This window comes from Calypte anna, chromosome 22, assembly GCF_003957555.1.
Source record: "Calypte anna isolate BGI_N300 chromosome 22, bCalAnn1_v1.p, whole genome shotgun sequence".
NCBI classification, from domain to species: domain Eukaryota; kingdom Metazoa; phylum Chordata; class Aves; order Apodiformes; family Trochilidae; genus Calypte; species Calypte anna.
Window position 1 is genome coordinate 3,445,900 of NC_044267.1, and position 17,274 is coordinate 3,463,173.

Here is a 17,274-nt window from a genome sequence, read left to right on the forward strand (position 1 = left end):
CAAGGAATTTTCCTGCTCTGGCTAAATGGTCAGCACATGTGCTTAGCTAATCAAAGTTAAAGGAACCAGCCAAAGGCAGCCAATTAATTACCATGTTTCATCCAGCACTGCACTTTAAAAATGAACTCTTTGAAGAGCTGGGCTTGAGAGACCCTTGAGGTTCTCATCAGGAATTTGGTAACCAGTGTCTGCATGGGTTTGTACTTGTGCAGGGAGTAGATAACACTTGTGCATGAAAGGAAAGGAGCCAACACAGAGGCAAAATTTCTTCCTGTGTTCCCAAAACAATGCTAACATCTAAATTGCTGCTGGATAGCAAGAATCAGGAGCTAAACTGTCCCTTGGCAACCCCAGTCCAGTCCCAGTAAAGCTGCTCCCCAGACTCTTGCTGTGTTGGTGCAGTGATCATCTGATGATCTGCATGGTCCCATCTCCAGCTGCCTGCCAGTGTGGCTCCTTCTTTTCCTTCCTGTTAAATCCAATACTGCCTTGAGGCCCTGAACTAATTGCTCATTTTGCTCTCAATTATGCAATGGCTTCAAGGGGGAGAATAAAGTTCTGCCAGCTCTGGATGCTGCTCCTGGATGTTGCTTTCTGTGGACAAAGATAACACTGGGCAGGTTAAGTAGCACAGGGGTGTTTGCTTACAGGTGTTTGTGTCTGACTTGCTGTTTGAAACCTCTGTACCCAGGCAAATAGGAGAGAATCTGATTGTGCCAGGGGGAGTGAAAACTATTGAAGCCCATGGCCGGATGGTGATTCCTGGAGGGATTGATGTTCACACCCGTTTCCAGATGCCAGAGCAGGGGATGACATCTGCTGATGACTTCTTCCAAGGGACCAAGGCTGCCCTGGCTGGGGGCACCACCATGATCAGTAAGCTGCATGGTTTTTTTCTTCCAAGAAAGCTTTGCTTTTCTCTTTCTCAGATAGGTACAGAAACTGTAGACTGTGTAAGTTGGGTGATATTTTGGAGCAGGTACCAATAGTGTGGGATTTCTGATATCTGTCTAGGTTGCTGAGAAAACCTCCTGTAACTGTGGGGAAAAAAGGGTGGGGAAACAACAAGATCCCAGGATTTCACACCCTGCAGCTGTCAGTCATTTCACTCTTGTCTTCCCTGTTGGCAGGGTTTACCTTGCTTCCTGTGGCACTTTGCCAGATTGTTGGGTCTGCTTCTACTGAAACCAGTGTCACTTTGACCTTCAGTATGAATAGGAGATTCTCCACATTCTTGTTCCTTGGTTCCCTTCTCCATGATGTCCATGGATAGATGTCCATCAAATGGTTCACACTCAGAGGCTTGATGTACCATGTGTCTTTGAAAACTGGGCCTCTTATTTCAGGATTTGCACATGTCCACTTACATACCCAGCTTGAGCAGCAGGATTTTGTTAGTGCTCTTCCTTCTGTGCTCATATCCTCTTTTGGAGGAAGAGAGAAATCAGGAAATGAAAGTATCTCAAAATAAAAAGACAGACAGACTGACTGCTCTGCTGACACCAGAATTAGACATTCCTGGTGTTCCCCTCTGGCTATAAAATAAATCCACATGAGTGACTTCCAGGCTATCTGTCCCCACTTCTCTTGGCTACAGACACTTGGCTTGCCAAAGCCAGGATCTCAAACTCCATAACTGAATCATTGTTAATAACCTTGCTTGAGAAAAAAAAACAAAACCAAAAAACTCCTCTGCTGCAGTGCAGCTGATCCTGTGTAAACTGTAACATGACATCCTGGAGTCTGCTGCCAAATACCTGGATCAAGGATAAAGGTGTAAAGTGACACAGTATCTGAGTGTCTTGCATTCTTTCATGTGCTGTGAGGTGCTGCTGTTCCACAGGAGGGGAGTTCAGGAACAGAGAAATAAAAGAGCATGGTTCAGAACAGGTACTGGTGTCTATTGTCCAAGCCACTGAAATAAAGAGATCTTAAGCACAGCAAGGAATCAGCCCAACCCTCCTCAGGTCAAACCTGGCTCCTTAGGAACTAGAACATTCTCATCTCTTAGAGGATAGTTGAGAGTGATCTTCAATCCCTGTCCCAGTGGGCAGATTGGGATTGTTTGACATGGAGCTTGGGAGTAGGAGTCAGTGGTCCAAACACAACTAAACCAACTGTTTCAGAAACAAATCTTTCTCTGGGTCTGGATCTGGCAAAGAGCTTGTCTGGCCTATAAACTTGGTCTAATGCTTCAAATAAATAACCTTGAAATAACCCAGGAAATTATTTTTAATACATTATTACTTTATACTCTAAAGTTTGTGTATGAACAGGGCACATAAAGAGGGAGTGTAGCTGTGGATGATCTCATTGTGCAAACTAATATCCTTTTTTTCTTCACATTTTTGCTGTCAATTTAAATTAATAGCACTCCAGTGGTATTTTATTTGCACCTTCAGTTTATTGACTTTGTTTCATTGGTTGTTCCTCTGTTATGAACCTCTGGTTCATACTTGAATTATTTTGTTCTTTGTTAAGCTGAATTATATCAAAGTAACTTTCCCTGTCATCTGCATCTGGGCTAAACTTGATCTTACTTCCTTCCTGAGTGTTTTGGGTTAGAAAACCAGAATCCACAATCATCTCTGAACCAACATCCTCCTAAAGTGTAGCAGCAGGGGCAGTGATTGGACTTCTGGGGATGATGGAGAGACATTTCTGATGGGCAGGTATCAGCAACTGGAGCTGAACAGTGGAAAGCAGGATAAAGAATCCAGCTAGACTTCAAAGATTTAGGGACTCTGCTCTGTGTCAGCTCAGCTGTTCTCTTCTTAGAAAAACTACACTATTTGCAAAGATGATTTTCTGCAGGGAAGCATGCAGAATGCCCTTGTGAGCATGCTCTTGGTGGGTGGCCTTTGCTTTTTCCCAAAGCAGGTGGTTGATGGCAGCATTTTTTTATCTTTTATGATAAATGGTATGTTTAGTGAACTAGATTCATAATACCACAAACAAATTGCAGCCTGGAAATGACATGCTAATGTTTTATCTCATTGTATATTTTGAGTACCGTGCCTGGGACTTTTCAAAAGAGAATCTTCTCCTCTCCCATTGAGCTCTGGCTTTTTTGGCAAAGCCAACCTCATGGATGTGAGCTTTGAGGGAAAGTACCCCCCTGGCCCTTCATTTGTGCTTTAAGCAAGCTTTGTGTTATTTATTTACAAATATACTCCATCTGTTTTTGTCTTTTATGCAGAGCCCTCATTTGGGGCAAGAAAACAGGTTAATTGGCTTCATGCTTCAATTTGTTTCACGTTTGCATGCAGGAGGGCACTTTAAGGCTGTTTACTTTACAATCATTGTAGGGAAATATTTGTTTTATGTACATTTCCCTGTGAAATTAAAACAAGAATCTTGGATAGCTTTCTATGGATTGTTGGTTTTATAAAAACCATGGGTAAAATCCTGGCTTTGGCAAGGTAATGGGGAGTTTTGTCATTGACCTCAGCAGTGCCAGGAATTCACCCTGCATGTCTGGTTTGGTTTCAGTGAACTTCATTTTCAGCTCAGCTCAAATTCCATGTTGTTCCTTTCAATTCTCATGGCCAACTCATCCAAGGGAAGCACACAGGAGTTCAAGAATGTAACCTATGGTTTCCAAGCCCTGTTCTCTGTGACTTCCCTTCCCCTTTCAAGTTAAATCCATTACTGCAGCATCAGGGAGAGGAGAATCCCACCTGTAACTGGTATCAAATGGAGCTGTGGGGTACAAGTAGAGATTGATCCTGGAGGGAAGGTCTGGCTCCAATCTAAGCTCCTCCCAGCTCATCTCTGGAGTGGTGATGATCTGAGCCCTTTCCTGCTCTCCATCACCTGTGTACCCACAGAGCTCTGGGGTCCTTGCTCTGCAGAGCCCTCCTCAAGGTTGCTGCACTCAGGGGTTAGGGCTGCTTTCTTTTTCTAGCTACGTGTTCCACAGAGGCCATCTGAACAGGAATTCCAGCTATGATCCTTCTGTTTCTGCCCTCCTCAGTGCCAAAGGCAAGGCTCCAGCTGACTTGGCTAGCACAGAAAAAAATGCAGTTGGTTTTGGTGTGCAGAGCTGCTGAGAGGCCAAGCGAAGTATCCTGATCTGCTTGTTTGCTTTTCTGGAAGGGCAATTTGCATGATCCTTTCCCTCTCCCTACCTTAAAACAATATTAGTGTGGCTATGTCAGCTGAGGGCAAACAGCATTGCTGTTGTTTTAAGGTAGCTCTGGAAAAACCTTGGATTTATATCCCTTTTAAAATGTCAGAATGCAGTGTTTGGGTATCAAGCTGAAGGGAGGATTCCAGTATGATCTGAAAAAGACTTTGAAAGAGTGAGGATTATTAGATAGGCTCCAGCTCTTTCAGGGCAGCTTCCCTAAGCTCCCCTGTATTCCAATGGGAGGAGAACAGTCCTGGAGTTTGGGAGGGCACTCTGAAGTTGCCCTTTCCAAGAGGCATCCATGGAGCTTTTGGAGCCACAGTTTTGTTGAGCTCAAGATGGTATTTTTGAGTCCCTGTTGCCTCAACTTGAGAGGAGTTGATGTCCTGGGATATAGAACAGTCACCAGAGCTGCTAGAGAAGGAAAGTATCACTGCTAAGAACAGGGTGGCCTCTCCAACTCTTGTGATGGTTTGGATGCTTATTAACTGTGATGGGTGTAATCCCCATACAAATCACTGGTAAAACTCCCCCTGATTTCAGAGGAGGCAGGATTGCCTTTCTCTGCCCCTAACCCTTCCCAAGCTGTATTTACTGGCTCTCTGATCCTCCAGCCTGTTTAATGTCCTAGTGAGAACTGCATCTATCCAGGCCAGCTCCCACACACATTTCAGCCCCCCCTTCCCAAAGATTGTGCTTCTTCCTGGCTATCTGCTGTCCTTGAGTGCAATTGCTTGATGACATTGCCTGTGTTGACTCAGTCAACCACTGTTATAATCATAGCAAAAAATTACAGTGAGAGAAATTATAGCTCTTTCTGGCTTGGGTGACTTGGAAACCAGCTGCCTTTTGAACTTGACTAGCAGTTATCCTAATAACATGGAGAATGTACACGAGGGATATGAGCCTTTGTGTCTTGGGGGGTTCAGAAAATGAAGGGGAACTTCACGTGGGCTGCAATCTCCTTCCTAATGCTTGACCCTGCTATTAAAGAAAGTTTGGGTGCAGGCTGGCAGGGGTGTTCAGCAGTGTGGGAGCTGCTCAGCTACAATTAAATTTGTGGTGAGTTCACACCAGGTCTCTTAGGTCATCCTGAAGATCACCACCATGCTAGAAGGAAATGTTTCCAGTCTGGTTTGCTTCCTCACCTCTCAGGTTTTGAACTGAGTGCGATTTGGGAGAATGGAGCCACTCCAAAGGGGATCAGAGTCTCATCTGGAATATGAGCTTGGCCTAAGGGTTAGGGAAGGGCTAAGGAGTGTTCTGGGGCAAGGGCAGCTTGGCATGGGGTGGTGTTCAGACCCACCAGGGAAGCCTCAATCACATTCTGGGTGCTGCTAGTTTATATTATCAGGATTAGCCCTGTCCTGGAAGAGAGCAAGAGTCTAAATGGTGGAGGATGGAAACAGAGAAGGAGGTGGCAGCAGTAGCTGTGCAGTAACTTGTGGCTGAGCTGGAAGTATAACACCGAATGTTTTGAGGCCATGACCACAGAGCTGCAGTGTCTCACCAGTCCTCTGGCTGTGTGTACACAGCACAGCATTGTTCCACAGCCCCAGTTTTGTTTCTTTTTGCACCCAGTAGCCAAGATGAAAGAGGAACTGTGTGGCTGGGGACGAGCCCTTCAGACTGGCTGTGTTGGGGTCTATGCCTTGTTTCACTTTCTAGCAGCTGGCAGTGGTTCTTCTGCAGCAAAGAACTGTTTAATTCTCCAGAAACGTAATGAAAATGTCCCTTTGCTTGTAGGGAAGTTTACTGGTGATTTATATGGGGAAGAGGCTTCCTTGAGCTCAGTTACTAAGATAATGACATTACCACACAGGAGACCAGAGTCCCTCCAGCCCTTTCTCTCCTTTCCCCTGCTCCCCTTGGTGCTTTTTATACCCCAACACTCTTCAGCCTCTGCCCTGATTCACTCTGAATCTTGTTCACTTCATTGACTCCCAGCTCCCTGCTGATTCATTCAGAGTGGGCTTAAAATTCATGAGAAAGTTGCTCCACAAACAGAGATGGGCACTCACTCCCCTGTTGAGATCTTCTCTTCTCAAGCTCTAAACCCCTCTAAGTCCATTAGGCATCCCTGGCTGCAGTGATGGGAGCAGCTGCCCTGGGGATGCCAGCCTGCCTTGCTGGGGCTGTCCTGATTTTCTGCTGGGTGGGATCCTCTCTGGTGTCCTGGTGGAGTTTCCAAAGGGGTCCCATTGGAATCTGCCAAGCCCTTGATGTCTCTTGCCAGTTAGTGCAGAAGGAAACAGCAGTGCAGTCCTCACATACACTGTGTCTGTGATTGTGTGCTTTTTTGAGGGTTTTTTTTTTCCCTTCTCTTTGCTGCTCAGAGGGGAAGCTCCTGTGAGGACCAGATCAGGAGTGATGTAGCTATGTCTGAGGTTATGCAGGAGGCCTCTGTTGTGAAAGTGTCTTTAACCCTGGCTGTCAGATAGCAGAATCAGGACTATGGGTTGTGTCTGACAACAGTGGAAAGTGCATGTGATACTTTGAAGGCTGCAAGTGTAAAAGTTGGGTCCTTCAGCCTCTCTGATGGAAAGGAAATCTTAAAAAATAAAATGTAGTTAATCAAATCCCTTAATATAACATCTTTACCTGTGATAAGTGTTAAATCTTGCTAGATAACCTCTCTTAACCACCTTCAGGTTGAGACAAGGTCTTAAAGGAAACAGAGGAAATGGCACCTTCAGCTCTTTTCTTGGCCTCCTTTTCTGGGCACAGATTTTTGTCTTCCTACCAGTGTTCAATCCCTTGGCTGCTTTTTACCTTCCAGTGAGCTTGACTCAGCAGAAACCATCTGTGTCAGACAGAAACTTTTTAGCTTTCTGTTTTGGGAATTAGCTCTGTGTGGCAGGGGAAGGAAGCAAGTGATGCCTGAAAGACGTGCTGGCTAAAACTCAATGCAGCATTTATCACCTTGGGTGGATTTGGGTGAGTGCTGTCTGCAGAGTGGATTTTGATATCTTGGGTTAGCAGAGTATTTTTCCCATCTTTCCTTCAGCTCATAGATCCCATCTGTTCCTTTGAAACTAGTTGGGCTTTTTCTTAATCTTTCTGTTGAGAGGAAGATATGCTTAAGGAATACAAATTAGCTCCTCCTGTCTAGCATACTTTAATCATGCTTATAAATTGCCTGTTGTTACCAACTTGGGGCTGTGCCTGCATCTTTGCACATCCCTGACTCCCATGGAGGCCATGTGCACTTGAAAGGAATGCAGTGATGGGCACATAAGACTTATGGCTTCTGGGAAAACTCTTTTTTTCCCTCCCCCCCTTGATACATTACCTCTGTGACAGCAGCTGTGTCATTTAATTTCTTTGTCCTAGTTGCTAGATTCCATAATGGGAGGTGGCTTTGTTGCTGAGGGGTTGTAAGCTTTAATTCAAATTAGTTACTTTCATCTAGATCCCCATATTATAAGTGTAAAGTGATTATTTTTATGTAGAGAATATTTTTATGTATCTGAGAGCCAGACATGTATGATGCTGGATGCCACCTAGCAGGGAGATTGTCCCTGTCCTTCCCAGCTGGGATCCCTGTGGATGCAGACACCTGATCCCTGCAGCTCATGATGCTCAGCTCTGCTTACTGTCAGGGTATCAGTAAAAGCAAAAACCCTGTGTAAAAGAGAGGTGAGGTGAGCTCTGGGTGCATAAAGTTGGCTTTCTGGAAGCTGAAAGCCTATTTTAAGTGATAGGAGGAACTGAATGGTAACTGGAAAATCTCTCAGTGAATTTTCAAAGCTCATCTAAAAGGGCTGTGCCTTTGGAAGTTCCCCTTCTTGACTGAATATTTTCACCAGATTGCTTTGTTCCTGAAAGCAGTTGCACACGTGCAGAGTGCATATTTTTGGAATCTGGGGGACTCTGGTGTTTTACATATGAATGAAATCTGCTGGCACAGCCTCCAGGCCAAGTGAGCTGGTGAAGCAGTTCCTGGAGAACTGTCCCATAGTGTTCCACAGGGATGCTTTTCTGCAAAGAAGGGGCAAGGTTCCCCAAGCACAGAGCAGCAAGAGGGAGTGTGACCCATTATTGCTTCAGAAATCCCATTCCATAAATAGATATCAGTTCATGATGGAGCCCAACAGACTTTTCTTTATTTCAGAGAAGATTTCTCAACCTTTGTGTCAGCATCCAGCAAGAAGAGTTCAGGTACTGATGGGGTACCAAGGACTTTTCAGGCTGATGTGCAGGAATTCTTTATCCATCCATTTTTCCACCTTAAACATGGTGCTCTACCTTAGACAAGGGCACTTGGGGATCTTCATGGCTCTGGGAAGATACCAGACTGCTTCAGAGACTGGACAGGGCTGTTTCAGACCTGGAGGAAGAAAATTCATCAGCTGGGGACTGTGTCACAGAATTCCAATTTAAACTAAGGATGCTGTAGTTAGGGCTTCCCACAGGTTATTATTGTAATAATCAAAATAGTTATTTTTGCAGGCAGTATTAGCCTTACAAAGTTGCTAAAAACCAGCAGGTGTAGTCACAAAACTGATGGATGCAGTGTGCACGTGCTGCTTGGGCTGTGTCCTGCAAGAGGATTCTGAGAAAACAGGTTCTGCTGCACCTCCACATCAAATCTCACCAGTTTTCTCTGTGCACAAATAAACATCTGGGTCTGACTGAGTCCTCATTTCCCTGTCTGTTGTTTTGACAGTCCTCAAAGTCAGTGGTTTAACTGAGAACAGAATGGGATCTCAGAGTGTCTTACCAGACCTGGATGTGATGTGATGGTGACTGATGAAAACCTCTTCCTCAGTGTGATGTCACTTCATGACAGCCCCAAGAAGAGGAAGTTTCTGGTCCTTGTCCAGTGAGGGGAGATGTTTATATAGCAGATACACAAAGGAAAGGTTCACCAAGCAGATCAGGGTTTTTTCTCCCCTATTTGTCTTACAAGCTGTTTAAAAACAAGAAAAACCCCTCTCCCAACTGATTCTGTAGAGCCAGAACTTCTGCCATTTAATTCATTTTCTTTGGGGAAAAAAAAATCTTCCTAGTTCTGAAAAAAAGCCCTCTCAGAACCATCACAGATTTCCACTGTAAAAACTCATGTCCTGCAATTGTGTTCCTCTTCAGCTCCAACATGATGCCCCTGAGACAACCATGGGCAACAAAATGAAGCTGAGAAGCCAAGATCTGGTTTTGGCAGCAGTGATCCAAATCCAGAATTGTTCCAGCTTGCAACTAGTGGAAAAAGCCTGAGGGGCAGGGGATATCTCCACTGACCTGAGAGGGACAGAACTGGCTCACAGCACTTCATCTTTTGTCCTCTTGTTCCTGATCAAACTTTTACCCCTTGGATGTGTTTTCACACTTCTGTTTTGCCTTGACTTGAAACCCATGGCTACAAACTGAGGGGTTTTTTCAGTCCCATTCCCTCAAGGTTTGCAGGTCAATTTATAGGGAAGTCTTTGAAGTCCTGTGTACTTTTCGTGGGTTTCAAGTAATGGAGTATGACTAAAAGAAAGAATAAATCTTGGAATCACTTAAATAGCTCTTTTGGACTTGGCTCCCTGCCTTCTCTATCCTGGTGACCTCCTGAGAGACAAGCACAGCTTGAGTGTACAATAAACCTGTACCATACAGAAATGGAGCCTTTTTTCATCTGATCTTAATATGTAGTCATTCCAGCTGTTGAAGAGGGGTGTTATTAATGACTGGACACACAGATCCCTATTCCTTACATTTGTGTCCAGCTGGCATTAAAGTATTAATCATATTTTGGAACTAATCAGCTAAAAAGACAAGTGAAATATCTGTATGACCTCAGTGAGGGAATAAACAGAACATTGCAGCCTGAAAATGTAATCAGTGCAGCATGGAAATGTCTAATTCTTCTGAGCCTGGTCCAGCTTCTGATTCTCTGCATGGAGTCTAATAAACTGGATCCAAACTGACAGAAAACATCATGCTATGTCACTTAGCCTGCCTTTTCTTCTGCTAGTTTGGCAGATACATCCAAGTGAACAGTCCTGGTGTAGCTTTATTAGCATGGCAGCTGCTGCTCTGGGAAGAGGGTTGTTGTTATTCAGAATAATCTCTTTATTTCAGTCTCTTTTCTTAGGAGAAAGAAACTCAACAACAATAAGCTAGGGTGGAAATAAATCCCCAGAAATACACAAAGCTGAAATCTGCTGGATCCAGGATGTTAAGGAAATTCTTCATTTGACTTTTCATCACCTTCAAGCATGTCAGCTTAGGTATGTCAGTTACATGAGGCAGTAACCTTAAAAGTAATCTTGTCACTCTCCTTTCTTGTCCTAGATCAAAACCATGACCCAGAGTGTGGTGCAGAGGCAGAACTGGGTATGAAATCAGATCATAGGAGATGTGAGGCTCTTTTAGGTTACTTGATTTGGGATTTATGAGCTCAGAAGAAATGCTGAGGTCTCTTTCTAGCCTGAATTGGTGCAGAGCTGCTGAGCTGGCAGTTGTGCTTCAGGACTTCAAGGAGAAGTCTTGGTGCTGGGAGGGTGGAATTTTGAACAACTTGGTTATTGGACAAAGCAGCTTTTGGTAGCTCAGTTTCTTGACACATAAAAGGGTCATGGTGTATAACTAAGAGTAAAAGAGATTGTGGTATTATACTAGCTGAGAGTTTGGAGCTTCTGGATGAAATAAGGTCTGTGATTCTGGGATAATCTGCTGTGAAGCTTCTTGGGGGCCTGACTTTCAGTTCACATGCATTTATTTGATTCCACTCTCTTTTAGAGCATTACTCCCAGTTCACACCAGTGCCAGGAGGATGCTACTGCAGCAACAACTCCAGACTTCTAAGCAGGGAACTGTGCAATTACCAGGGCTGAATTTAATTACAGCCTCTCAATAAAATGGCTCGTGACAGAATGTACAACTCAATAAATTCCCCAGATTTCATCACGTGCAGTTGCTGGGAAGATTAAGTAGTATTAAACAGGCAGATGTGTTTATAGTGATCAAACTGCTATTTAAAGTTTTAGGTAGGGGAAGTTTCCCTGCTAGCAGTCAAGCTGAAATGTTAGGGATTTTCACCTTATAAACTCCTCTTGAGCAATAGGCACATTTAATGCTAGTTGGAGCAGGACATGATGTGTAAAACTGCAGTTTATAACAGCAACTGGAACTCTGCATGCATGGTTTTATTGCACACACAGTTTTTGTAACATCTGACCCTAATTCATGTTTATATTGTCTGTATCAAATAGTTCTTCTCTTTCCTGGTAGTGGAGTTCATTAGCTGAAGATGGAGGAAAAAATTTCATGCATGCTTTAGATGATGTGTAATTAAACCAGCTGAAAAAAAAACCTTTACAGGGGAAGGCTGGACCCAAGGGCTATTAATAGAAACTCCAGGAAGGGGTTGTTAGCAAGCCAAGGCCTGCTCAAATGAGGCAGGATGCAAAAAAAGAAAAAAATTGAACATGCCACAATACCAGGAAGCTATAAAACCCATTAATCCCCACCCATGAGGACTCCCATCCAAAAAGTAAAGTTTTGTTTGCTAGGCAAGGCTAATAGCTGGATCCAGCTCCCCCTCTGGAGCAGTCATTTCTCTTGAGCTTAGTGAGGGGTCATAAATATGAAGGCATGGCTCTTAAATTGCTTTTTTTTTTTTTTTTTTTTGAGTGCTTCAAGGTGCCAGGGAGAGATTATATGGGGTTTTTTTTATGGCTTCCATCCCAAAACATCCTGCAGGCTGTTGGTTAAATTCCCCAGCCCTCTGTGTGTGATCCCTCATGCCCATACAGAACTGCTGCCTCCCTGCTCAAACAAGGACCAGAAAGCCCCAGTGCACCCAGGTTTGTAAGAGGGAGCCAAGATGTGATGCAGGGCTTTATAAAGTGTTTAAAGTGTGCTGTGTAGCTGGAGAGTTGGGCTGGTTTTGCTGTGAGAAGGAGCTGAATGAAGAAGCAGCTTCATGCTTAAAGCCAGCCCTCGGTAGAGGCACTGACCAGTTGTGTGATTGGTGAATGCTCCTACTTGATAACCTGATGCTCTCACTCCTACCCCACTTAGATTTTGGTCATGCTTATGTTAAAACAAAACTACTTTATCTTGCCCCATGCTGGGGAAGTTCTCTTTAAATCAGTTCCTCCCAAGTTTTTGCCCTTCCCTTGTTTCCCACCAAGTCCCTGGTGCACTGGTGGTTGTTATCTTTCCCCCCCAGCACTCAGCCATTTCAGCTCACAGGACACACAGCATTGCAGTGTGGCTTCAGGCCAGCTCTGGTGTATTAAAGCCACACAGATAAGCTAACAGTGGTTGGTGGTGTTGTCTCACTTCAGCTTATTGTCTGCCTTTAATCTTCAGCTGATTAATCTGTCTGAGGAGGAGGGAAGGAAGGGTCATGAGTGAGAGAGGCAGAAAACCAGCCAGGGGTGATGGATGGGAAATACTTGGAAGTAAGAGCAGATGCACCTTGTAAGCAAGGTGAAACTGTATGTAATGACAGGAGAGCAAAAGCAGGCACAGCAGAGGTAATTAAGTCTTAGTGGTTGTGGCTGGAACAGTCATGGCTTGCTGGGTACACAGGTGCTTGGATCCCACTGCCTTCCAAAGGGAGAGGAATGCTCTCTTTGTCTGGGGAAAAGATAAACAGACTATGGAGTAATTCTGGAATCTTGTCAGTGTCTTACCAAGGGAAAATGAGATGATTTGTAAAATACTAAACCCTTTTTTTCATTTGTTTTTAAAAGGCAGTTACTTTGGTGATGCAAAGCAGTTTGCTTGTTTCTAAGCTATAGACTGTTGCATTTTGTTATCTGCATCTCAGAAGCTTTAAAGATGAACCTACACAATGTTCTTGGTTCATAGCTGAGAAACCACTGTAATCCTAACCTTGGCTTTGCCATTTAACTTTTTGAGAGTGGATGTTAAATGGAGAGATAAGGATTAGGTCTGGAATTTACTGTGATTCAGGGAGCCACTACAAGGACCACAAGCTATTTAATTCCTCCTTTTAAGGTCTCAGTACTGATGAAGTGACACTTAAAACTTCTTTTCCTTTTCTCATCTTTTCCCCCTTCCTTTTGTTTCTGTTTTGGAGCAAGCTCTGAGCTTCAATTGAGCTGGCAGCTTCCTTTTCAGACCTCAGCAGCTGACATCACTTGTACAGCAATAATCAACAACAGGAAGAAAACATCTGGGCTTAGAGGCAAGAAGAGATCAAGGCTATAGTCTGGAGAATAAAGGGGTGACAACAGTCTATGTTGCAACAGTTTATTGTGAGTCCATCCTGCAGACATGAGGCCACTGCAGTGGCTTCAGGATTTAAGCATTCCTGCTTCCCAAGATGAAGGAATGAAAGATGGGACAGTAAACTGTTGGATTCCCCAGAGAGCAGTGGTTCAGGGGGGTCAGAGCTGCACACTGCTTTTTGCCTGGGAAGCCTCCAGGGTCATCTCCATGGTTGGGTTTGCTGTGTGCTCCAGAAGACCTTGTGTCCCTGGGCCTGTGGGGGATCATACCCAAGGGTCATCTTGGGAAGCCAGGGCTGTGGGAACTTTCATCAGCTGCTTTGCACTGATCTGAAGCACAGGGACCTTAAAGAAAAAGTTTTTTGTTTCACTCTGAGCTCTTCAGCTGTGTCTGAGGATTGGGAGAACTTCCACTGGGCTGTGTGTGGGTGCTTTCTGTCCATACCCATAGGCAGGAGTAGTTGCAGTGCTCAGTTCTTTTAACATCAGGCAAAAAAAATAATAAATTTACCAGTCTTGACTATTCTCCTTTAAAAAGATCTGGGCTCATTCTTGCTTATTTGGGGTCTAGCTAGTATGTTTTCACTGAAAAAACCCCAACTCAGTAACAACAAAAACCCATAAAAACCCCATCCCTTTCATGAGCCTGAGCATGTAGTGATGGAAGCCACGGCCATGCAATGGCCTCTTCTACTCTAACAAGGGATGGCAAAATTGAGGAGGCATTTTTGTGTCTGAATTATCTCTACACTAGAATTACATCCAGCTTCCTTGTGTCTTACATGCAGCATCTACTGCTCCTGCTGCCTCATCTGCTTCAGCACAGCATCCTTCCTGCTCCAGGATGTTGTGTGTCAGGCATCCCATGGTGTGCTCTACCACACTGCTCCTCCACAGAGTCCCTCTGGACCAGTTAAATCCCAGGCTTACTGTGCCCATTTGATGCTCTCAGGCCCTTGGTGATCCTTGGGGCGCCCTGTATAGGGACAGGAGTTGGATTTGATGATCCTGATGGGTCCCTTCCAACTCAGCATGTTCCATGATTCTCTGATTCAGACCTTCTTGCTGACTCCTTCCAGATGAATACAAGGTTGATATCTGCCTGGCAGAGAGCTGCTATGGAAACTGGTTTGATGGGGATGATGGGTGATTTGGCTCTCAAGGAGCTCAAGGGAGCTTGGGTTGTTAGGAGAGCTGTGTTGCTTTTACATGGGTCAAGAGCTCCCTGTGTAAATCCAGGACTGAAGGCAGTGCACAAGCAGTAAATCCAGGCTGCTGTCTGGGGGGGGTGTGTCAAGCAAAGCTTTGTGCTTCCCCAAGAGTGAGCAGAATCCAAGGACTTTGTCTCTTATCTCAGCTGTGATTTAGAGCCAACTGCTGAGCTGATGGCAGCCCAGATACTCACAAGTAAAGTTAAAAATAAACTGTTTGAATTTCTTCACTGATAATTGAAGCAACTTTTTATTTTTGCGTGTGGATTGATGTAAAGTAAAGCCAGGGCTCCCTCCTCCTCCCCAGCTGTGCCTGCCCAGTTTGTGACCCTTGAAGACCCACGGACTTTTCCTCCTCTCACAGCAGTTCAGTTTCTGAGATGCTGACTTGCTTCCTTTATTTCAGTGTGTCAAGTAAAGATCTTAGAGATCCCATGCATTCTAATAAAAACTTGAATGCTATTCCAATTATTGGGAGGGACACTAAACCTTCAGATCCAAAACCTTTTGTTAACCATGGAGGCTGTTCTGCACCTCTGGCACTGGTGGAATGTCCTGTGAACCCAGTTGTGGCTGGACCTGTTGTGTTAGGCTAGAACTGGGAGATCCTCAGACTGAGCAGAGGCCAGAGGAGAGCAGAACCATCTTGTATCTCCAGCCAGGACAGGCTCTTGGTTCTGCAGCTTCCAGGCTCTGATTTGGGATGTGTGGGGCACCTCTGATCCATGCCTGGGGTTCATGCCTGCAGCAATACATCTGTGCACTCTTTGGGTGCTTTTTTAGCATCTTCAGAGGCACAGACAAAGGGGCTGCTTGAACATGAGGTGCCGAGTGCTGGGAGTTGCTGAGTGCTGCTCCCTGGGGATCTTGCCTGTGTCATTGTTTGTCACCAAACAGGGGAGCGGTGTTGATGGAGCTCTCTGCAGCAGTTTGTGTTTGCTGCCCCGGGATTTCATTAGCTCCATTCACAAGCAATTGCAGTAACCAGGCTGAAGCAATTGAACTGATTCCTTCAGCTTCTGCTTCATAATCAGCTTCCTGGCTGCAGTCTCAGATGTGAAGCTGCAGAAAGTAACTCTTTGAAACTCAGATATTTTTAAGTGGAAGAAGATGTTTGGTTTTTTTTTATTTGCTGCAGCTTCTGCAAAGCATGCTTTGTACCTTGGACATCCAGGAAAGCTGCTGCACCCATGGTTTACCAGTGCTCTGATTGTCTTTCCCAGTTGATCATGTGGTTCCTGAGCCAGGGACCAGTTTGCTGACTGCATTTGACCAGTGGAGAGAATGGGCAGACAGCAAATCCTGCTGTGACTACTCCCTGCACGTGGATATCACTGAGTGGCATAAAGGTGTCCAGGAGGAGATGGAAGCTCTGGTTAAAGATCATGGTAAGTTCAGTTATTGATAGCTCAGGGAAGCCTTTTTTAGGACTGGCTGCCCTGTTTTTTAGGACTGGTTCTTGTGAAATTTTTTACTCTTCCATTGCAGTAAAGCTGGTCTGGGCTTTGGCCCATTCTGGCTTCTTGTGAAGGCTGAGACAGTCCCTAACCCTAACCCTAATCCTAACCAACCCTAACCCTTGTGAAGGCTGAGACAGTCCCTGAGGTGTAGGGTTCAGGGGGATGGTTCACACCATGTGAGTGTTGATTTGCAGAGGGTGAATCTCTTGCTGCAGGGGAGCACCTTTGCTCAGTGGAGGTCCTTTGATTTTTACTCTTGCAAGTAAGGGACAGCTTTGACCATTAAACTGTTGAAAACAAGGGAAGAATCAGGCCCAGGAGGAATGGTCCAAGCCTGGTTGCTAAAACTGGAGAAGAGCTGAACAAAATGATCTCATAGTTTTTCCCCCTCTAATTTCCTTGACGTTTCACCCTTAGGCTAGATTAATTTTCCATCCTGTTTGTAGTTTGAAAAAAAACAACCTTTTCCATCCTAACCAGTGCTTTCCCACACGTGCTGGGTAAGAGCTTTTACTGGTTCAGAAGGCAGGAGAAGGAAAGCTGATTTAGGAGCACTCCTTGTGTCTGGTCAAGATGGAACACAGCATGGAAGAGGGTGTGCTTCCAGACACAGATTTCCCAGTGCTCCCACAGGAGGGAGTGGGGGGGATCAGGCATCCAGGCCCAGTCTCTGCTTTTGTTTGTGATGCATTTTGCTTTTTTTTTTTTTTTTCACTCAGCCTCCTACAGTGCTGAATCCACAGAATTATTCTAACTCCAAAGTTAAGTGGAAGCCTTGGGGTTTAGCTGTCCCCACGGCTGGAGTGCAGGCTCCTCTCTTCTCATCAGTTGTGTTAATAGATGCCACATGGCTGAGGAGATCCTGGCTTTATGCTGGGCTCTCTGGAGAGTCTGTGTCTGTGTGTGCACACGTGTGTACACATTTCAGAGCAGATTAAAGTCATTTATTTGTCTACCCATCATTACTGCTTGCTGGGGGGCTGGTGAAAAGCTTCCTTCTCTCTAGGAGCAGCAGAGTGCTTTGTAGCTTTTATCTGTGCTTGCAGTTTGGATGTCAGAGGTAATTCCTTTGCTCTTTTTCTACCAGGTGTGAACTCCTTCTTGGTTTACATGGCTTTCAAAGATCGTTTTCAGCTCAGTGATTCCCAGGTAGGAAGGCTGCATGTTCAGATGCTTCTGTGCATTAGTGGTGTATAAGGGTTTAAATTCAACACACTGGGATCTGACATTCTCTTCTGGTTTCAGTCTTTGTGTGCATAACAGTACCCAGAGGTCTGGTT

At 44.9% G+C, this 17,274-nt stretch overlaps 1 protein-coding gene across 2 annotated transcripts in view; it reads left to right on the top strand.

The window, feature by feature from the left end:
* DPYSL2 (dihydropyrimidinase like 2) overlaps positions 1–17,274 on the top strand; it is a 48,166-nt gene that overhangs the window by 13,469 nt on the left and 17,423 nt on the right. For both annotated transcript variants that reach the window (XM_030463952.1, XM_008499363.2), the window contains 3 exons: positions 692–876; positions 15,758–15,922; positions 17,082–17,143. In XM_030463952.1, coding sequence (XP_030319812.1) covers positions 692–876; positions 15,758–15,922; positions 17,082–17,143 — 412 coding nt within the window. The remainder of the gene's footprint in view (positions 1–691; positions 877–15,757; positions 15,923–17,081; positions 17,144–17,274) is intronic.